Here is a 23,429-nt window from a genome sequence, read left to right as displayed (position 1 = left end):
AAGCTAGCAGCAAGCTAGCGTGACTGTCGATCAGTAAATAACATTAAAAATATATATATATCAACTTTCATTACCAATAAAGCGTCATAGTCATTTTAAATGTAAAATGTATTTCAGAATTGTTGCTGTTATTTAAAGCTGCTAGCTCTGGGATTGGATAGTCTGAGAGCAGCAATGCATTGTGGGGTGGTTTAGTTTAACTAGTGTGCTCCTGTTTCATACTTAGAAATTCGGTCCTATACATTCTTTTTGATGATCTGTCTTGATTAATATTGGTTATATTAATAGGATGTATTATTACATGAATTAACTGTTCCCTGCTGGTGCTGTTTTGATACAATCTGTATGGTATCTCTCGGACCCCCAGAAACCAGCTGGTTTATATTTTGCTAATCTATTTAGTTTTTTAGCTAATTAGCTGCTAAAGAGAAAAAAACTCTTCCTCAGTGGTAAAGTAAAGGTTTACCAGTAAAACTGACAAAGGTGTCAGGATCCCTCTGATGTACCGTAGTTTCACTCCTAAGCCGGCCACTTGCCAAACCATTCAGCCAGACACACACATACACATCTCATTTCCTGGGAGAACATTTGTTTGCTTTCATTTAACATTTTTTTGGAGGATCTGGCAGGCACAGATGTCTGCCTTGGCATGCAGTGAGAACCGCCAACATTGATTGGACCTTTTTCGGCAGGAAAGGGGGATGGCATAAAAGGTTGGAGAAAAAATAGAGTAAGATGCAGTCCCGGCCTGTGCTTCATTTTTTGTTTGTATCTTTAATTAATGTAAAAAAAAAACTAGCCAAAACCCAATTAGTCTTGAGTATTGAAAGTCATTTTTTATGTAATGAATCATTATCATATTAATCTGTTGTGTAGGTGTTAAACCGATCATTGGTCTTAGTTGGAAAAGCCACTTGATCCAGTGGTAGAAGAATGGAGCAATAACAGAGAGTAAAAATACTACTGTGTACTGTTACAAGAAAAAGACCAGCATTCAAAATTTGGGGGTGGGGGGATTTTTTCGATTATCAATATTCGGTCAGTAAATATATTACTTGTGCTTTGGAGCTGCTCTGCCCTCATGTAAAGCATCCCTGGGTCCCTTTAACTGCACTATGCAAATCCAAGCTAATATTATTACTATTATTAAGTGGCTGTTCACAAACAGCTTTTATCTGTTCACCTTACTTCCTTGGGATGCTTGGGAGCTTAATTTGTAGTAGCATACTATTAACTTTAATGTTGATTATGTTTTTTTTTGTTCAAATACAAATCTTGTAGACCACCCCAACAGTAGCTTTGTAGGGTTGGAATTTCAGATTTGCCAAAAATAGTAACATGTTTGTCTCAACATAATTGAAGAGTAGAAGTACCTTCAAATTGTACTGGATTACATTACTTGAGTAAATGCACTATATGGCTTTCATCACTGACTTAATCTGCACTACAGACATGTTTAGCAGGTTCGTTAGGTCGCACCTGCTCAGGTGACATTGCCAACGCTGTCTAACTTTGTCACTTCAGTAAGGGCTTGAGCTCATTAGCAGCCAGGCCTGGTTCCCGTGGAGATACAGATGTGTATTCACGTGTTGGCAGGGTCTCTCACCGCCGTGCTGTGACAAGGTCAGTGCTGTTCCTGAGCACACTATTGTGTCTGCTACGAGTCCCATCTGTGCTGTATCATCACTAGCTGTGTGACGATACACAAGAACAATTCAAGATTTTACACTATTTCTAAGAAAACTTCAATGACAAAGAATATGAGTGGGAAAATATACTAACAATAGTAAACAAACGGAGAGTGTTTGTTAGAAACTATATCTTCAGTTTTTGGCACAATCAGAGGACTCTGTATCAGATCCTGTATCAGATCCTGCCCTCACCACCTAAAAGTGGTTCTTTACATAGAAGATAGAATGTTGCTAAGATCAACATCAGACTCCATCGTAATGGCTGCTGCTTCTGCATCTACAGTATGCACTCACAGACAGTTTTCAACTCGATGAGAAATACGTCGACATTTTATTTTCACTTCACGTCCCTAATCATCACACTTGATGTTCGCCAATGGATATGTTGCTGATTGTGTAATTCTGGTTAATCTGCCTATGCAACTAGTACCAATTGAATCCTTACTATCTTCATGTTGTTACGTTTTTAACCAGAAATCTCCACATATTCCTTTTTGTAGCTAACAGGCTACTAATGGAAAGAGAAATTGTGTCTTGAAATGTTCTACCGTCTGTTTTGGAGTTAAACTTCTTACTGTTTCATTTTGAAGGTGTCAGCTAGTTTACTAAGAATGTTACTACGACACATAAATATGTATCTGTGTCAAATAATGACATTTTTACTGTTTACCAGGAGAAGATGGAAACTACTCCAACAGCAAAATACTAGGTCCACTGTCCTGTCTCTCCAATTAAGGCACTAAAAGGCCAATAAAAAAAAAGGTGTGCTGTCACATAGCTGTAAGTGAACAGTGGAGTCAGAGGTTATAGTACTCAATCACCACAGCACGCCAGTAATCAAAAACAGACTGGTTTATGTGGGCACTGGAAGGGACATTGTAACAAGGCTTGAGCCCTATACACACTTGAAGCCATATTAGCTCCTGTAATGTCTTGAACAACAGTACATTACAGTGTAACATCGTACCTCTTCAGAAGACGCTTCTGCAAACTGACTGTGGTTCTAAGATTAGAGGGCAGGGGACATGAAGTGAAATAATTAGTGCCAGGCTTTACAAGACACCAGAGAGAAGAATGGACCGCTGAGATTGAGAGACTGCAAAAGAGAGGTCACTCACTGTAGAATGAGAGCAAGCAGTAGCGGTGAGAGAGCAGCAACAGCTCCACAGCTCAGCCCATCCTCCCTGTGACAGCGCAGTGTTACGTGCTGCCTCTCCGCTCTGTCGTCAGAGCAGCCCCAGCCTCCCGCCCGCACAACTCCTCTCTGCTCTGCACCAGAAAGGAGCATCCTCTTCTCTCCGCCCTCCCTCTCTTTCGTATCATCTCTCCCTCTCTCTGTCAGTCGGTGTGTCCTCAGAATGAGGTTAGCAGCAGTAGCAGTAGCAGTAGATAGAGACAGCAGAGCCACGGTTACTGCAGCAGGAGGCAGGAGAGGTTGTCCTTTAGCTGTGCACCATTTACCGCTGCATTCTCTCCTGCTCTGAGAACGCGATTCTCATTCTCGTGCTCTCTCTCTCTCTCTCTGTTTCTCTCCCTCCTCCTCCCTCACCTTCTGTCCCCTTTCCCTCCCTCTCTTTCTCTAGCAGTGATGGGGAAGACCACCATGTAGAGACGGAGAGGCAGCGGAGGCAACAGCAGAATAGCAGCAATGGGAAGCAACACATGGAGTGGTTTTGGACTGCAGCCGTGGTGAGCCTGAGACCTACAGGACTTGACACCACCATCATTTCCCTTCTCAGGACCTGACCACTGGGGCTTTCCAACGCTCACCTGGATGCTCCCCACTTGTGTTTCATCATCCCCTCCTCTCCTCGTTTGCTGCTGCTCTTTCTCCTTTTCTTCTGTTTCTCCTCTTTGACGGTTTTGGTCTACTGATATCTGACAGTCATTCCTGAACCAGCAAAACTGCTCATCGATTAACCCCCCCGGATTCCCCCCCCCCCCCTCCCTTTTTAATCGCTCTGTCTGCCTTCTTAACCTACAAGTGGCATTCTTTTCCCCTTTTTTGGTTGGTTGCCTGCTTGATACCTATTTTGGATTTTTTCAGATGAGCCTGAGCTCATCCCTCAGTTGTGCAAGCTTTTTGATTGATCTATAAGCAATAAGAAACACTTATCTATCTGACTTGACAAGCTGACATCATGGGGGACATGTCCAACAGCGATTTTTATGCCAAGAACCAAAGAAACGAGGAGAACCATGCGGCAGGCTTCGGCTGCTCGGTCATGGATCTGCGCTCGCTCATGGAGCTGCGTGGCACAGAGGCGGTGGTCAAGCTCCAGGAGGACTACGGGGGTGTAGAGGGACTGTGCAAACGACTGAAAACCTCACCAACAGAAGGTGAGTCCTGTTCTTGTCCGTGTATTTGAACATGTGTGTGCACTGGTGTGAATTGTATGGAAGATGTCATCTTAAAGAATGTGTCCTGCTTAGGGTAATGGCAGGTTTTTAATGTATTCATTGTTGGACTGTATATCGATCATTATACACCTGTTACACCTGTTTTATGTAATGCAAAACATGCACAAACCGTGTAAAACACCTAGAGAAATGGGGGGGTGGGGGGGTGGGAGGAGAGGAGGAGTCCTGTTTGAAGGGTCTAATGAAAATTCTTCTCAGCCAGCTAGTGTGAGACCTGTTTAGTATGCATTGAAATCTCTCTGGACAGTTTAGCCCACACCCCCCCCCCCCCACCCCCATGCAAGACTGGCCCCCCTACACCTACACCCGCTCATGTCACTCTCCCATTCCGTCAGCCAATCAGCCGTAGCCTTATCAAGGAGAAGGTCTCTGGGGCAACATGGTGAGGCTTTTGGCCACGTGGGTTGTGCTTTGGCATCTGCAAAGATGGACCGGTAATGAACGACATAAAAAGAACAAGACACATGATAATAAACATACGGGAAATAGAAAAGCTCATATTTATAAGTCATTATTCTTTGGTTATTGTAAAATACAGAAAACACTTCATTTCTGAAGTTCATTACAAGTTAAGGGCAGCGTGGTTGTATCATGACCCTAGTTTTAATTATGGAGGGGTATGAATAAATCATTTAAGACAAGTGGAGAATTGCATTAAGCACCACATTTGGTACCCTAAGATCCCTTGATATTCCCTTACATACCTACCTAAGCTATGCCATAATATCCTCTTAGGTTATTCAACTATTTATATGGACATCTATTTCAGATATTGCTGTACATTTTGCTTGGTACACATACTGCATTTAAGTAGATTTTTCTTCTTCTTCATCCCAAGCTGGTGTACAGCAAGCATATAAAAAACAGCCCTCTCTGATGCCTTCATGTGCGTATTGAATATTTATGACAGTGTTGAAATTATCCACCTCCCCCTGAAGTAGGGATCTTTTGATCAGTGACACCTGAGTGACATCAGAGGTAAGCTGTAACCCTATAGGCCGATGGTCATAGAAGATTGTTTTCCCCGGTCTTCAGCACCCCTTCTAGGTCACCTGGTGGTAATACCGGGTCCAGGTCCACTCTGCCTATCTAACAGCAGAATGAAGCAGATATATTCAAAAAGACTTGTAAGGCTCCACGAAGAATAAAGACTAAAAAACGAATGGTACGGAAGAAAATTAAAACGCTGAGGAACATTGAGTCTAATGAAAGAGGATGCAGTGCCTATTGCTTCTCACCATATTTGCAACGTACGTGTGAAAAATTGCCTGCAGTGTTGAAGCGATACTGAAATCATACTGAATTTAAACTAGCAATAAAATTATCATAAGACATAAAATTATAATTTCATTTCCCCCGCCTCGTGAGAATTCTGATTAGATACACAAATATTGAATACTTTCAGTGCTCTAAACACTAACCCAGAATCACAGCCTGCAGACTTTTAATAAAACTCAAATTCAAGTAATTAAAGTCATGACAGAAAATAGGAATATATTGTGGTGTATTGTGAAACCTGACACTTCAGGAGCTCCACTGTGTGACTGACTTCATGATAACAATACCGGTTAATTTATCATAATTCTTACCATTAAAATACCATCAGTATTCAATACTTATTATACAAAATAATGGCTCTAAGGATCTTTTCATAATGTATGTAAATTATGTCCACTACCTGATGGATTATTCAAAACACTGCAATCTGAAATGTGTGTGCGCCATTCATTATTCTGGTGTTTATTGGATTAACAAGATGGCATGGAGAATCTTGTGGAGTACTCTGTTAGTATACGTGACGTGAGAATCTTCCAAGATTTTTATTTTGTGAAGACATTTTACAAGTCTTCAGTGTCATGTTCAAGATCATGCACCACAGCCAACATGCAAGGTGCTCATTTTCCTCATTCCTCACTATAATTATGAGTTGTTAAATTGAATGATTGAATCGCCCGCTAAGTGAACTTTCACTAAGCGGAAAAACAGAGTGATGGTGTCTGTTGCTATTTGCTTTAGTGATCCCAGGTGTTTCCATGTTTATGCTGTGTGGATCCCTTGCGGCTGGATGGTTGCTCCACAGAACATATGTTACCTCCGAAATATGATCATGGTAATTATCCTTGACTGTATTCTGTATAGCTCGCTGTCATCACGTGTGCTGCGTGTAATGTGTATGCGTCCCAGGGACCGGCATTTGATGATAAGAGGCACTGAGCACGCTTGACCTATTAGCCCTGTATACTGTGGCCTATATCAGCCCTCTGACATGATGCTAACAGTTTGTGAATGGCTATAGCTTTTCATGCAGCATAAATGCATAATGGCTCTGTCAGTAAAGCCATTCATGCAGGGAGGATGTATTACTAAAGACCACGTGCATTCAGATGCAGCTGCAGTAAGCTTCGAATACATTGTGGCTGAAATACTTGACACTGTAAATTGTAGAAAAAAAAAGAGGCTCAGAGACTTAAAATGACGAAACAAGACATGAAGAGAAACAGCAGGAGGGCCACAAACACACACTCTCACACCTGCGCACACACACACAGCACTGTTCTCCCTTGCTTGTTCCGCCGATCCCATCTTGCCCCTGTAACACCTGTGTGTCTACCTCTAAGGGTGGTAGAGAGCGGGGATCACTTATTCCCTCCCCAGCTCTCCTCCATGACATTCATATTGAAGGTGAGACATCACAGGGGCGCAAATATCACACCTTGAACTGGCAGTCTCAATAGGGCTTGTGTTTGACACCTTCCCTCTGGCAGCATTTTCAGCTATTCAAATGGTTTTATGGAAATGTTCAATCTGTTGTTTCATAACCAGCTAAAGTCACCTCACATGAGCGTTAAGAGTTATTGGAAAACATTTTTTCCTAAACCATAAGAAATCTCTAAATAAATTAAGGTTAAAACATTATTATCCTAGGAAAGAAAAAATATTTTTTTCCAAATGGGAATCCCATGAGATATCTGGAATCAACATGAGGAAGATGATGATGCTCTCATACCCTTTAATTTTCACAGAAGCCTGCAACCTTCTACTGGCTACCTTCACCCAGGATGTAGTTACCTGTAAGTTGCCTTGAAGGTTACTGTGGGGTGAAGGAGCTAGCATTTCCCTTTAGGCAGCCAGCAGGTGAATGGCATGAGTCATTCAGGGGGGCCAGATGGGATGTCAGGCTACGGCTACATTTCCAAGAAGGGATGGCAGGAAATTGCTTCCGGAATGACCTGCTTCTCTTGAGATAGGAGGAAAGGCGGTTTGTGGGTGCTCACAGTGCAACTGTTCTTTTGAGAACATTACAGCTGAGACTGTCGAAAAAGCTGCAGCACATTGGCAGGTGCTTCTGGGTAGGAAACAAAGAATTGTGAGTGAGTGCTCAGGGCAAAGCCGTTCCTCAAGGGTCGGGAGGATGAAGAGGTGCTTAGGGCATCGATAGTCTTTGATGTTGTGAGAAAGGGAGGGTAGGAGTGTACTTAGAGAAGACTGTGCAGGGAAGAAGGAGTAAATATAGATATGAGTGGAAACCACATTATACACAAGGAGTCTTTACAACATGCAAAAGTACATTGGCACGCTTTTTAGGCAATTAAGATATGACTGCATGTTTGTATAACATCAAATAATATTTGATTTGAACAGTGAGTGTTTGAAAACATGAATACCTTCCAAGTTCAGCAATATCATTTTAATACCTCTAGGTTCCTTCATAGTGTTATCACCCTTAGCAGAAAGTGCATCAGCAGCAAAGAAAGAAACTGCAAGAGTCCCCTTTTTTTAAAATAAATATATACTTTCTAGTTCACTGTTTGACTTTACACTCCAAGGTGAAGGAATACTTGCTTTCTAAAAATGCAAGAAGTTAATATGAAAGATTACAGCAGGACATATTAGAATACATTGAATGTAAATTCTGTGGTTTTTCACTTTACTTATTCTTGTAACTTATATTTTACCTACCTTGTCAGTTACCTGTTTCAAAAAAGAAAGTATATAATTCTGTAACAACAAATATTTGTTTTGCCTGTTAGAAGAATGTCATGTCTCTTATTAGTCTGCTTAAACCTCCATCATCTTTCCAACCTTCTTTGGCCGTTTCCATGTTTTAATCCTGCTACAAACACACACACACACACACACACACACACACACACACACACACACACACACACACACACACACACGCACACACGCACACACGCACACACACAGGCACACAGGCACACACACACACACACACACACACACACACACACACACACACACACACACACACTTCCTCTGCCACTTACCGGTACATTTCTCCCTGAGTGGCACTTTCCTTCAACCTTCAAAGATAGTTTTCATACATAGAGTTTTTGATTGCGTTCATACCAGATGCAAAGACAAACCCAAAGCTTTTACCTCCAAACTGATGTAGAAAAATGTGCACATCTGCATCCTGCATAAACTGGCCGTGGTTCTTATTTCTAGCAGGGTTAATAATAATGACTCCTCCAACTCATTTCTCCCAGTCCTTCTTTCAGCACTTAGATGTTTTGTTGGATGAATTATTTGAGGCTCAGAAGGCTCTTAAAGTGGAGTACTACTGTACTTATTTTCTGCATTGACTCTTGGAGGTTGGTAATGCTTGGGAGGGGGAAAAAGTCTTTGGTAAAAACCCCTGCATGAAGAAAGATATTGACATGTATGGTGCACTTCATTGTATGAAAAAACTGATAGGGTGTAATATATATGCTGTGTAGAAAACAAAATAACAGACACAGAAATAAGTAAAAAATAAACGAGTCAGTTTTTCATCACTTCGTCTTGTTTCCTCTTTGCTCTTTGAATTTTCTACTTGTGTGATTCACAACTAACTGACCTCTTCTCTGTTGCAGCTGAGACTAATGGGCCTTTAGGATGTAGAAAAGAACATGATTCCTCAAAAAGGTTGACATAACTTCAGACCTATGACCTTTAGAACTCAACAATTGTATGAAGATTAAATACGATTTTAGGAAATGTACTTATTTAGTTTTTTGCAGAAAGAGTCAGACTCGCTGTTTCCACATTTCCACTCTTTAGTTTATTCCAGTGCTAAATTCTGTTGCAGCACATATTTACTATGTAAAGGTGAAACTGACTTCAGCCTACTATTATGACACTTGGCATAAAGAAAATTGACTTTAAAAGACCTCTTGTGCCAAACGTCCTTTTAAAGCAAACTTCATAATGAAATATATATTTCCTGTCATTTTTCTAATCACTTACTGCCATTTTACTTGTACCCCTCCCTATCTGTCCATCCTGTCCCCTTTATTCCTCTTCTTCATTTCCCCTTCCACCTGCCCTGACTCCCTTGCTCTCTCTCTTTCTCCATCTCCACTCCGGCTGTCTCACCGCACCTTTCCTCTCCTCTCCTCTCCTCCGTCCCATTTCTATTTCGGTGTGCTGGTGGATGCTGGATTCCCAGTGGGCCCATGTACAGCGTAGCCTAAATAGACCTGCTCTACATCTGTAACCTTCATCATCTCTCTCTTCTATTCTCACTTCTTTTACTAAGTTGGTAACAATGTAATTGTGCTAGAAAAGTAGCACACCACTCCTCCACATGTCTGTAAACTATGAAAAAAGAACGTTTAACATCAGTTGGGATGTTGTCTTTGAAATTTAAAAAAAAGGGGGGGGGGGGGGGGGTCACTGAACAATGACTGCAGCAAAGCCAACACAACAGATCGGATATGTTGGTATACATTTTGAATCACCTCCAGTAGCATAGACCGCAGCAGGCTATGACAAGTGGACAAATGTCTCGCTTAAATGCAGGTGACAATGAGTTGATTCAGGACAGTGGTGTTTATAGCAGATCTCTGTGGGGAATGCCGCTGAATCGCTTTTCATGACAGTAATGGCAGTAGTGAATTGTGTCCACATGATGCATCATACACACTGCCTTGTATTCCTCTTGGGAGGAGGCTGTTGATGGTTTTTTGTGTTAACAGTCCACTCAACAGGGTGAGCACTTGACTTGTTTATCAGAATGTGATATGATGCCAGACACACACACACACACACACACACACACACACACACACACAGCAACAACAGTCCATAAATGTCTCGACAAAGTAACATACAAAAGCATCACAGTGTCTCACATACTGTATACATATATTGATCTGAATCCAGGAATCTGCAGATTTTCATTTGTCCTTAGTGACATTGCCTTGACTTCAAGGACACACATAAAGCGATGTGTGTGTGTCATTGGCAGAAGTAGACAAAGAACAAAAAGAAAAAAAATGCAACAGGAGAGAGATAGAAAATAAGATGAATGAACGATGGTTGTAAATGTATTTTTTTTTCCTTGCAGGTAAGACACATACAAATCAATAAACTTACTCCATTTTTCTACTTATCTTTCCTTTACCATTCTGCTGTTGCCTCTTCAAGTCCGTCTTGTATCATACATAAAACATTGTAGTTTCCTTCTGTTATAGCAAGACTGTGCCACTATTACTCTTCTTCTCCCTCCTACATATCTCTCCACTGTTCCCATGACGAGGCCTTTATGAGTTCTATACATAACTCAGGAAACAGTTTGCCCCACGCATCTGTCATCCACCTCCATCTTCTCCTCTGCTTCTCCCTCTCTCCTCTCTGTGCCTGCAGAGTTGGGTTTTAAAATAAATAAATAAATAAAAACACCTCTCCGGCTCTCCCATTTAATCTCAGCTCTTTCTCATTTTCCTTCATTCACACCCAGCTTCTGCCTGTTTTCCTTCTACTCTTTTTTTTTTTTTTTTATCCCTCCCTTGAAGTGAAGTCCACATTTCAGTCTGGTTTCTGCAACATTTTCTATACATTTCTTTCTTCTTATTTAAAACACGTTGTCTCGCCTCTTCTTCCCCCCCCCCCCCCATTTGCTTGTCTCTGCTTTCCCTCATTCCATCTGTCCTTCTTGCTCTCTTTCTTTTCCTCCCTCCATCCCTCCCTCCCTGATGATCATACTTATTGCGTCCTCCAGTCGCAGCACCGCGAGCGCGTTCCCCTCTGACGCAGTCTATTTAATCTCTGTCCCACAAGGGATCTATCACATGGAGCAGCGGTCTCTTTAATAAGGACAATTTCTCCTGCTCTGCAACTCCTCTGCTCCTCTCCTTCCCTCTCCCCCCTTTTCCTAGTGACTCAGTAAGAAAGAGGAGCTAGAAAAAGAAAGAGAGTGTAATGGGAGGCAGTGAAGAAGAGAGAGAGAAAGCTCTCGGAGGACAGATTATAAATGATATTCAGCCATTTTGCTCTGCAATGAAGCCACACGACTACTCACACAGGTGTTCTCCTGCAGTGTCGGAGCAGTGACCTTGAGGCAGGCTTAAACGGTATTGTGGTCAATTACCCCCCAGCAGTTCTTATATGCAGTATTATGACGATTAACCAGGTAAAGGGAGATGTTGGAGTCTTAAGGAGTGGTTCTGTACACAGGTTATGGTATGTCTTTTATGAAACCCGATGCTAATAGATCTACAACAGGCAGTCGTCAAATGAAATGAATTTACATTTTGAGCTAGCTGGATTAACATAGAAATGAAAAACAAGGGTCTCTGGTATTTGCATCACCTCTGCCAAAGGACCTTACTTTGTCTTATTACCTTGATCCTTGTCACGGCAGTCCAGTAACATTCTGCAGATTCAAATTAAAGCAAAGATGACAATCCATCCATGTGTTGGCATTTTGCCTCGAGGCTTGAATCTGGGAAACTCTACTTTCTGTGCAGTGTTTCTCAGATTATTCATTTGGACGGGCGGCCCGCCACCCCAAAGCAAACTCCCACCCCTCCTAAAAAAAGACGTGAAAGACGTGAAATACTTTAATTCTGGAATTTAATTAATGTATGTGCACTTGTTTTATTTCAGCAGAGCATGAGCACCTTTATGCATTTTGCTGTCCTGAGCACTCTCTCTGCTCTGCTTGCGCGCGTTCCTACCATGGGGGAGTTTTTGAAACATCAAACTGACTGACACATATCCCGTCCTTTATGGTTTCTCTTAGAGCAGCACCAGCATATGAATATGACTGAGCCTTTAACCTGAAAAAGTTGCAACTGTTTCAGTGTTTCATACCCTTTTCTATCAGACTCTCTTCAAGATATTTCTCTGCAACATTTACGATACCGAGGCAGCTTTTGTTCTCCTGCCGCCTTTTAATAGGCCAACATATTTGAATTGACTCACTTTTTTTTTTTTTACAGCACTGTGATTTTGATTCTGTTTAAGAAAATCCCCTCTTTTTGATCATCTGTATCACTTTATAGTAGTGGGAGGGAGATAGATCATTGGTTGGCGATCTACATTGACTTTTAATAAGAGAAAGAGCAGCACCCGACGCTGTCTGGTTATGAGCGTGTCTCAACAGAAAACAGTCTGTTGGAAGACAATTAAGAGACGGTCAGACCAGACAGGAATTTTCAGCACTATCTTCTTCTTGTTCTATATTTGTTTCTAGGATGTGTCAGTATCAGTAGCAGGCGCGGAGCCTATGGCTCATTGCAGAGGGGGCGGGGACCAATAGTGGGCCCTTAAACTGTCTATAGGCTATATAGCATGTGCTGTAGCCTATATAGTAATATAGTATCGCATTTATGGTATAATATCGGATGTATGGAGATACAAGACGGGGTGGGACGAAGAGAAATGCCGCTGCAGATTACAAAGGGTGCTGTTACAGTGACAGGGACTTATCAGTGAGTGACCTGCTGATATTTAAGCAGCACAAGTGCTGATATGTCTGTGCACATATTCCACCGATTAAACAAGTAAAGCAGACTTGATTAGCCGGACGGGAAACCAAAGATAGAAGGCAACTACAGTGAAGTTGGACGCTCGTCCAGCCACACAGCCAAATAGACAATACAATAAAACCACACATTATCAACCCACGCACGACAACAAACTTTGTAAACGGTGTGCAAGCAATGGCCTGCCGTTCCTACAGTACGATAACCAAGCAGACACGGCGGTCTACAACACATGCACCCACAAACAAAAGACCAGCATCTAAGCGTAATCTCGAATAATGATGAAACAATTTACCAATTAAGTTTTCATCAGCACTGTTGCTTTCCTGCACGGAGCTGGCTGGGTGCTCCTCGCTAACATGTTTATTTGCTTGGCTAGTAGCGTTTACGTTAGTGGAGCTAGCAACGGGAGGAGACTTGCCAGGTTGAGTTGTTGAGGGTTGAGTTGTCAATGAGAAAACATTTTTTAGTTAGTTTTTTACACTTTTAATGTTACGAAAAACTGCGAGGTAAACAGAAATAAAGCAGACAGACGACTAGGTTTTTAAAACTCCAGACAGCAGCGGGGGCCCAGCAAAGGGGGTGCTAAGAGGTGGAATCAATGACATTACAAACAGGCCACAGCACCCTGCTGGTGCTGTTTGCTGCCGAAGTTGAGAACCCCCTTGGCAGTGGAGGGGGGGGCCCCTCTCTGCTCTACAAAATACATTGTGTGTCTTGATTGCGGCAAAAGAAAAGAGAGACTCAGACCGAGTCAAACTAACTTTATTCGAAAATTCAACTAAATAACAAAATGCATGTTAAATTTGGCTCAAAGTGGGCCCCTTGAGACAACAGTGGGCCCGGGGCGGCCGCACCTTCTGCCCCCACACTCGCTCCGCTACTGATCAGTAGGAAATGCTTTTACAGCTATGAAACGAGACAGTGACTCTTTCAGCAGAAGCAGTGTCATGAGATCGATGAAGGAGAGATTGTAATCCTTGAGAAGTTGTCTGACTTTAACTTTGGTGAAAGTTGAGTCCCTGTCCTTCACTTGTAGCCCCCCCTGTGTCCCATTAACACTCTGTCATGCTGCTGGCCAAAGTAACATGATGTGCTTGCAAGCACGTTAGTTCAACAAGCAGAGGACAATCCAGATTTTTTTAACTGGGGTGGCCCAACTACAGCTCTGACTTATGCAGGGGTGGCATGAAGTCTGTGTGCATGTAGTAGTATTTAAAATATGTGTTGGTATAATAATTCAATTTATAAAGTAAAAGAACAACAAAAAAACAGTCTCAAATGTATTTCTTCTGTTGAAGTTAAGTAAGTACTGCCGGTACTGTCTACGGAGCAACAAGGCATTCGGTTGGTCCCGTTCTCATTGAAGGCAAACGTTAGAGTGCATTGTGGATTCTATAATTAAAAACAACCCTTTGTATCAAATAGGGAATATGTCTCAAATCGGGAATTGGTTTTAATCGAAAATCAATTTTAGCTGGAATTTTACTCTTAGGAATGAAATTTAAATTACGAGATAATGAAAGATTCACGCCCCTATTAAACATACCCTTTATGTGATATTTGTGTTGTACTGCCTGGCTCAATATATTGAAGACAGACTTCACTTTGTTACACTCAAACAGAGCAAATGTAATCATCCGCCTAGCAGGTCAGAGAAGCTAACTCGCTTCTTTTGATCTTCCTCCCTTTTTTATTATCTTGGCTATTAGATCTAGACCACTGTCACATTGTGTGATGGTAAATCATGAGTTGGGAATGTTTTACTAGTGCTGACTGATGTTATAATCTCCACTAGCATTGCTCTCTTTTTGTTTTCTTATGTCATGAAACTAAATCAGTTCTTCAGCAGTTGTGATGATACATCAACAGTGTTTTCAGGAGAGCTCAATTTGCCTTGAAGGCTAACATTTGGAGTAGTGGAAAAACTATTGGCTTATGGTATTACTAGTTAATATTTCAGGACAAATAAATCATGTCATCATGATAGAGCACAGAATGGTGTATAATGACTTATCTCATTCTCTAGAGACGGTATCAAGTAATGCAGATTACAGACTTAATTAGTCATAAATGATCAATACAACAGACCATGTATACCTCCTACCAGCTTGAAGAAAAGTGGTAAAGAGGACGAATACCCTTTTAAAAGTGATTCACTGTTGATGCCCCCCCCACCCCCCCCCCCCCCCCTTCTCCGCCCTGCAACAAGGTCAATCCTAAATGTTATTTCCAATGCAGCTTCCCATTCTTTAAAGCATTGATTAAAAAAATAAATTAATTCATGAAGTTGTTTGTGCCAATAGATAGACCCCCTGTCTGCCTTACTACTTGATTTGTTTGGTTGCAAAGCTGGTCAATGTTTGAATGCAGCTCAGTTCAATAAGATGAGCAGGTGGCGTGTGAACATTTTCACCGGGACGTGTTTTGAAGTGCATTCAGTTCTCTGATGCTTAGGCTTTTATATGAGGGTTTGATTTCTATGTTTGGGGAAGGAGAATTTGGGCTGGCTCCCCAAACAGAGATTAAACAAGGACTGCTGAAATACATAACTAGTCCTGAACAAGCCTTATTTTTGTATGAGAAATGTCCTTTAACGACATTTAATCTGTAAGGTGTACCACTTTTTATTCCAGGTGATAAATATCAGCTGAAAAGCTAAGATGCTATATCGATTTTCCTTTTGAGAATTACACTGCTTACAGAAGAATGATGCATTGATAAAATGGCTGCAGTTCTACCAGGAAAATATAGCTTATATTTTTGTGCCGCACATTAAGTGTATTTTTTATTATTGCACTGTCAAGAACTTTTTCTGAGGCAGTGAATAATTTCTTCTTTTAAAGCCCAGCTTTGTCAGAGACTATCACACAGCCAGACACGTAGACACACAAACACAAATATGCGCACACACTTGCACACACAGACACACAGTCATGTACATGGCCGGCAATGAAGTCAGCTGTCCCAAGAGATGCCTGACTGAATTAAGGGGACTGATGCCAAAAACCAGACTTCACTGGCCTGCTCCCATAGAGCCTGGTGCTGACTCACAACAGTGTACAGTATGTCTGCCTGTGTGAGTGTACATTAGACTATAATGTCCTGCTTGGTATATGATATACTGGATTACTGGATAATGTAAAAAAAAAAAAGGAAAAAAAAGTATCTATTTGAGCAGATTTGAAACAGCTTAAAGCAACCCAATTCTAAAAATAAAAAAATTCTAAGTCAACCTTCCTGAATTTAATACAAATAAGCATTGATATGTAACAAAAAATACAAGATTGTTGATGCAAATTGTACTTATCTTTAATAGAAGTGAAAATAAACTAAGAACTAAATTAGAATTAAATCTGAATTTTGGAAATAATCACTTTACTGCATGTTGTGTGAGTTCAGAGTTTTTTTTTAGATAGGTTTTGCATGTACTCTTTTTTTTCTTTTTCTTTTTATTAAATTATTGGCTTGGACAGCTGAAAAGAGACAGGGAATGTTGGGAGGATCGATTGGGGGATGACATGCAGCAAACGGCAGAGACGCTGTGACGAGGGCTATTACCTCTGAACATGGGGCGCGTGTTAAATCCGCTAGGGTTTTCGGGTTTCAAGCATGAGGGAAGTGATTGTCAGTGGGTGATTCTCCCCCAAACTACCTTAGCTTTCAAATAAGTGCTTTTGTAGTTTTAAAATACAGCTATTCAAGGTAGAAATTAAATCAGTTGTTTTTTTATTCTTCCAAAGTGTAGTCACGTTTTCTGTCCTTGTTTGTTGTACTTTGTCATTTTTGTTGGCAGTCTTATGATGTAAAATAAATGTATTGGTTCGGGGAGTGGTGTCAAATGTCGACTCAAGTTTTCTACTATCATGCAGCAGGAGCACCTCATTACTCTGGTTCCATCCTGTCTGGAAAGTCTGTCCTTAGATAAGTGAACATCTCAAAAATGCAGCGAAACTGACATATTCCTGTCCTAGGTTGCTGTCATATATCTCTTCCTTCATATCCACTTCTTGTCCTCTGAAATGTCCTGAATCTGAACTGGCTGCTGGAGCCAACAGCATGTATAGTGAGTTGACAGGCGTGGCGGTGCTTTTAGCTGAATATGCAGAGTCCCGCGCTATAACCGTCTTGTTTCTCTCCATGTCAGCTCTTTTCTGGAGTTGACCTCTCTGCTCTCTTCTTCACCCGCTGTGGGGCAGAACAAGGGTGGTACCTCTGCTGCCAATACAGACAGGCAGCATTTCCTACTCAAGGGCACATAAACCGTCTTGGACCAGATTCAGCCCTGCCTTGCTTGAGGGCACAGAGAAGCTATCTTTAACGATAAGTTTAGACAAACTGTAGGGGAGAGTGATCCATAACATCCCGGCAGCAACAGAGAACAGGAAAAGGAACATGGACACTGTCTTACTCTAACTTGTGGTTTAGCTTTTCTGATGGAAGCACAAACTAATTCTGTTCAGGGAGGAACAGGCACAGCTAAAGCGATAGATACACTCATCCAAGTGTGCAAGATTAAAGCACCAAAATATGACACTGCTAAATATGCAATCATGTCAAATCAGCTTCATTGTGCGCTAATATACCCCTTCTTTTGTGGCAAAGTTATGCAAATTATGTAATTGTAAACACATGTATAAGCAGTTTCTTATGTTAGTGAATCCTAAAGGGGAAATTCTGTGATCAAACATTCAGTGGTTGAAGAAGCATCACCGTAGAAACAGTTCATTTTCAGTTGAAAATGTGTAAAAAGTATATGTTCTGCAAAGAAACGTCCCCCTATTAATAAATGTGTCTTACTAACACATCTATGCCAAGTTGCATTTACAATTTCACAGGTTGTTTTAACTGCTTTTTATACTTTTGCGTAGTCAAATTTACCAATTTACTCTAACCTTTGTAGTAGTATTGAAACATTAATCAATTACTTGAATGAACAAAAAAACCAATAGTAGAGAATATCTTGAGAGTAATCATGAAAGTCGTGTTTAAAAGATAAATTCTTAATTTTTCCATAAATTGAAAAATATGAAAAATAAGTTTTCATATTATCATCTATAGAATTCTTCAAGATTGTGTGTACTGTTGGTTGGACAAAGTAAAATGGCATCCCATCGTTTCATAGTTTAATCAGCTACTCCTTTACTATTTATATCATAGATATATCTTCTACTCTATGACACAAGAGCTTTATTATTTCTGTTCAGTACATCACCACTTAAAGGCTATCCTTACATTAGTGGTGTATGGAAATATCAATTGTTCTAAATACCATGTACCATAAGTACATCTGTTGCATATCAGGAATTTTAAAGGCGATGCATCCATTCGTGCAGCAGATGGAACATTTTTGGATGCATTATATGGACTCACATTACAGATCAATCAAAAGATGCTGCTGCAGAGATCAATACTCAACTCCACTGTTTTCTCCCTTCAGTGGTAGTGTTTGTTTCCTTCTATAGCAACAGTGTTGAATGATTAAAGGGTCTTTTTTTATATTATTCTATAGTATTTGATAGTGTATATTTGGTTGATGTACATATATGTTGACAAATTATAATATTACATTTCAAATTCACATTGTTTTTAAAGTTTGTATTGAAATTGGCTACAAAGGTGTGTCAGCTCCAAACTTGCTGTTTGTTTCCTGCTCTATCAAGCAGACAGACAATAAGGGGCCACTTTTGAGTGTGTAGATTTCCCTTACCCCCCATGACTATTTCATGACTCTCTCTGGTAGTTTGAATTTTAATAGCTGTCCCTATTGTGTCCGGAGCTTATCTGAGCCCCCGGGGCGAAACCAGAGACTGACGCCCAGATGGGAGACAGCAGATAGACCACTGTCACTCTCCCTTTCAGCCTCTTGGCCCCTGGTCGCTCTCCCTTTTCACTCCCAGGGGATGAAGGGTTGCGGATTTTTGTTTGAGTGTTCATCCACTGTGCCTTTGTGCGTTTAATATATGTGTGGGCAAAAGTGAAAATACAGCAGCTGAATCTCTGCCTCTGAAAGGAAAACATTACTGACCCCCAAGATAACTAAAGGAATCATTCAAAGTGAAGCAATTTACATTCTGATTTGTTAATAGGAAGTTAAAGTGAGGTATTACACGTAGCTCCAAATCTTAAATATTACTTCAACATGCTCTTGTTTTTCTGCAGTCATACATACAGTTGTCCCTTTGTAAATATACCAACAGTCATGCATGAGAGGAGTCAGGAACAGGTATGTTTCCTCAATAGCTGCATGTACCGGAAAATCCAGAATATAAGTCGCACCGGTTTATAGGACACAGTCTGTTTACCTGGTCTCCGAGACAAATACAAAAACTATCTTCCTGTTTGATGATTTTCATTGCATTCAGCAAAGTTCACAACGTGCCGTTTCTGTGTAGCTCTTTTAGTGCCATCTGTTTTAACCATGTGGAGTTTGCACCTCTGCTAGCTACTGTACCGGTACATTAGATAAGCTCTCTGTCTACAGAGATATTTGTGAAGTAAGGATCCACTGCCCACAAGTCTCACTGCCCACCTGCTGGTCACTGTCTTGAATTGATCAAACCAGCACTCCCCAACGTTTAATTACTGAATACCACCAAATGAAGGAGAAAAGCCGTTAAAAACTGGCACCACCGGCCTGCTCTGCATCTCTTTGTATCCGAGCAACTTTTGAGAGGGAAGCGGCCGCTTACAATACACAATGAATGGTGGCACATTTTCTAAAGTGTCAAGTCGCGTGCAATGCGTGAGGGGGGCAGCTCCACTAGCAATCATGAAGTCAGTGTCTCAGAATTTAATACTGGTATATTGGTCGCACCTGTATATAGGACACATCCCACTTTTAAGATGTTAAAACAGGTGTTAGAAGTGCATCTTATACACCAGATTTGATATGTGTTAAAGAGAAAGTGAGAAACAAACTGGTGAAAATAGGATTTCTACAGCTATAGGAGAAGAACAGCTCTATATGATTTACTGTAGTGTTTATAAGATTAATAAGAATTCATTTCAGGATGACTAGCCCTTTAAAGCATCACTTACTGACTTTATGTACAGTACTTTACTTGTCAACTATTTCAATTGCATAGATGGACATCTGAATTAAAGGTAGAATAATGGCTGATAGATTGAAGGCAGAATGGATGGATGGATCATTGTTGCAGTGAATGAACACTTGAACAGTCTGGAATTACAGGAATGAGGTAACTGACCCCATTACACTTTGCCCTTAACTCTGAGCAGTTGTTTCTAACCACGCTCTCCCACACTCTATCTCTATCTCTGACTTTTTTTGTCTCTGCCATGCACACAAACACACACTCACACAAAGTCACACACATGGAGGCTGTAAACAGATGTCTCATTAATGTCGTGTCCACATCAAGGGCGTTCTGGGCAGCTAACATTAAAGGGTTCGAGGCTCAGTCTGTGGAGAAAAAAAATATATACTCAATTACTAATAAATCACTTAAGAGAATCATATTCTGACTACTGCCACTTGCAGTGCTTATTTGAAAGCAAAGAGTCTCCTCACAAACAACGCTCCCATGGCAAAATCATGTGTTGTAAAAGAAAAAGGCATCGCCTTGGCTTGGTCTTAATGGTACAGCCATGATTTTTTAAAATGTGGGTCACATGCACCAGGGACTGGACCTCACTCACCCATGCACAGAATCTTAACACAATAATAACTGTTTCATGAATTTTGATAAGGACCATATGCACTGAAGCCTTTATCCCACATGAGTCACCGTGAGTTTGTGTCTGTTCTTCCCTTCTTTGCTGCCCTTGATGTGCTACTTGCCAGGACTCCAAAAAAAGAATCCTCCTAAGAGGTGTAAATGAAACCTTTTGAGTGCTGAACTTATTTAAAATGAGCCACACTCACGAAGCACATCAATGAGACGCCTTTTTTTTTTTCTTGCATAACATTATATAATCGCTTTTTTTTCCCCCACAACATAATAACATGAAGAAAAAAAATTGCAAGAAATGTCGCCATAGAAACAAAGCAGCATGTGTACTTTAGGTCAGAACACAATAGCGAATAGAAATGAACGTGGGATGCATAATTCCATCTTTTAGGCCTTCAGTTTAAAACCCTCTACATCCAGCTCTCGCTGTACAAGACTTCCCCTGGCATTTTTTGTGCCCATACATTCTATTAAATAGGAACACCAAGTAATAACTGGTTACCCTGTGGAGTGGCAGGTGTGTTTGTGTGCTTTAAGAGAGAGAGAGAGAGAGAGAGAGAGAGAGAGAGAGAGAGAGAGCTGTGAGCTGTGTTCTCTCACTCCACTCTCGCATGAGTCAGACTCATAGAGCACAGTGCGTGACAGAAAAACTCACCCACTTGTACAGCTGCCCCCACATACACACACACACACACACACACACACACACACACACACACACAATTGTATATTGTATTCTCAGCATTGCAACTTATATCTTAATTTAGGTTGTTTGAAAACTGTAAAAAACCTTTTTTTGTTTGAAAACTGTAAAAAAACCTTTTCAAACAAAGCTCACATTCTGTTCATCTGAAATGATAAAATAGCTGTTAATCAGGACACCTGTGCAAAAAAAAAAAAAAAAATCTTGTATCATCTACAGTCCTCAGCCCTCACCAAATGAACATGCTCTATCTGACTATGATACAATATGATCTGCAGTTTATAAGGGGATTGTGTGCCAGACAATTTCTTGGTCAGAGACAGCAACTTCCTTAAATATCCCCTGGTTGCCTAGTAACTGCTCCCTGTGAAGACATAGTGCCTCCTTTGATGTACAAAGAAGATGAAAGTTGTACCAATCTTAATCTTTTACTCTGAGCAAAAAAAAAAAAAAAAGTGAATAGGCTCATTTGCCAAACATGTTGAAGTGTTCCTTTAAATCATATCCTGTAAAAGCAGTATCATGGACCAGACCTCCTCTGAGCTCACCGAACCCTTTTCATGGTTCTCTTACGATCCCTACTGTACATCTACAGCATGAGACTGACGTGTCATTTTGTTGGCACAAGCTAAAGCATAGCATACTAAGATGCAGCGTGGTGTCACAGATTTAAACGTGTACACACACACACACACACACACACACACACACGCAGCACACGCATGTTGGCAATGACATGGCGTCAGAAATTGCTCAGTGTCACATTCCAGTCCATTAGCTTGTAGATGAGTCCGACCGCAGGGGAATGACTGATCTTCGTGTGCGATTGTGCGTGTATGTGTGAGAGTGACCTTGTGACTCTTCATGAAATGAGAGAATGTATTTTCCCCCCATCGTTTGTTTACATGTAGTACAGTATGTCTGTTCGCCTGTTTGGCTCCACTGAAAACGTGTCACATCCACTCGTCTTCTCAGAGAGAGCCTGCCTGCCTCCTGCCGTGCCCTCTTGCACTCTCATGGCGTGATAGGGTGCAGAGCTTGCTGAGAATCAGAGCACGGAACTCCACATTGTGAGCTAGCCCGAAGAGGACCAGCCTTCGGAGCTTCGACGACTCCAAATAAAAACAAAAACTTCTTCAAACTAGAGGAAAAACCCTGTGTGTGAACATGCGACAGGATGAGACACCCTTTTTCCTGCTGTTTTAAATGCTGCACTATCATCAATTTCCTGATGTTTCCCCCAAAACATCCAGCCCTACCGTAATTAAGTGAGAAAAATAACTTCCTTTCTTTAATTAGGTCTCCATTTAGCAGTGGGTGGGCCTGCTGTGCTGCTGGGTGCGCCCCCTCAAGAATTACTTCTTTAATTTAGTCACATTCCCCAATTATATGTTCTTTACCTCGTTCAGATCCTCCAATCCACTGACTGATTCAATTTCCATCCTCCATTCTTTGTCACTGTGGTGATTAAAAAAGTCATAAACATATATGATCATGCATGTATTAAATTAAAATGTATTAAATTAAAACAAGGATATGTAACATGTTGGAAATTAGGGAACAACAATGTGTCCTTTCTGCTGGAAGCAGACGTGAGTCAGCAACTTTTAAACTTTGCCGTTTACGAGACTGCACACAAATCAGGTTTTCACAGACTTATTTCACCTGCATCTGTCTCTCAGGTGTCCTTATGAACAACAGATTATTTTTTCTGGGCTTTCTGGATGCTCATAATTTATGTTATAAATTTAGTTTTTATTTATTCCTCCGCTAATCCCAGAAAGTATCTATGTAGTGTTTTACTATAGCAACTTGACTCTAAGTTAATATATTAGACATTGTCAGTAAACTATGTAACTACTACTACTATATTAAATCAAAATACAGAATTAAAATCAATTTAATTACAGTCACCATCTAAAACACAGGAAACCAGAAGAAGGCTGTCGTTAAAACATCCAGTTCCGTACCTTCCTATACTGGAACCCCAGTATGAATGTCAGTAATACTGTCCCTGCCACCTTGTCCTATGTAATATACTCAAACTCAATGCCTTTGTAACATAACTAAAAGCATGCAGAGGTTTTTTGCCTTTCCTTGTTATTATTATGTTTTTCATCTTTGTGTGCCCCCGGCTGGTTTT

At 40.9% G+C, this 23,429-nt stretch overlaps 1 protein-coding gene across 19 annotated transcripts in view; it reads left to right on the top strand.

Moving 5' to 3' along the window:
- atp2b2 (ATPase plasma membrane Ca2+ transporting 2) overlaps positions 1–23,429 on the top strand; it is a 127,722-nt gene that overhangs the window by 51,988 nt on the left and 52,305 nt on the right. For 6 of the 19 annotated variants that reach the window (XM_061043181.1, XM_061043180.1, XM_061043175.1 and 3 more), the window contains exon 1: positions 3,064–4,031. In XM_061043181.1, coding sequence (XP_060899164.1) covers positions 3,833–4,031 — 199 coding nt within the window. In that variant the 5' untranslated portion in view covers positions 3,064–3,832. Of the gene's footprint in view, positions 1–2,935; positions 4,032–23,429 lie in introns of those variants that run through there. The other 13 variants (XM_061043179.1, XM_061043177.1, XM_061043174.1 and 10 more) reach the window with 7 other exon arrangements.

Source organism: Labrus mixtus, chromosome 7 (genome assembly GCF_963584025.1).
Source record: "Labrus mixtus chromosome 7, fLabMix1.1, whole genome shotgun sequence".
Taxonomy (NCBI): Eukaryota; Metazoa; Chordata; class Actinopteri; order Labriformes; family Labridae; genus Labrus; species Labrus mixtus.
The sequence above is the reverse complement of the archived record's forward strand: the minus strand, read 5'-3'. Positions and strand labels throughout refer to the sequence as shown.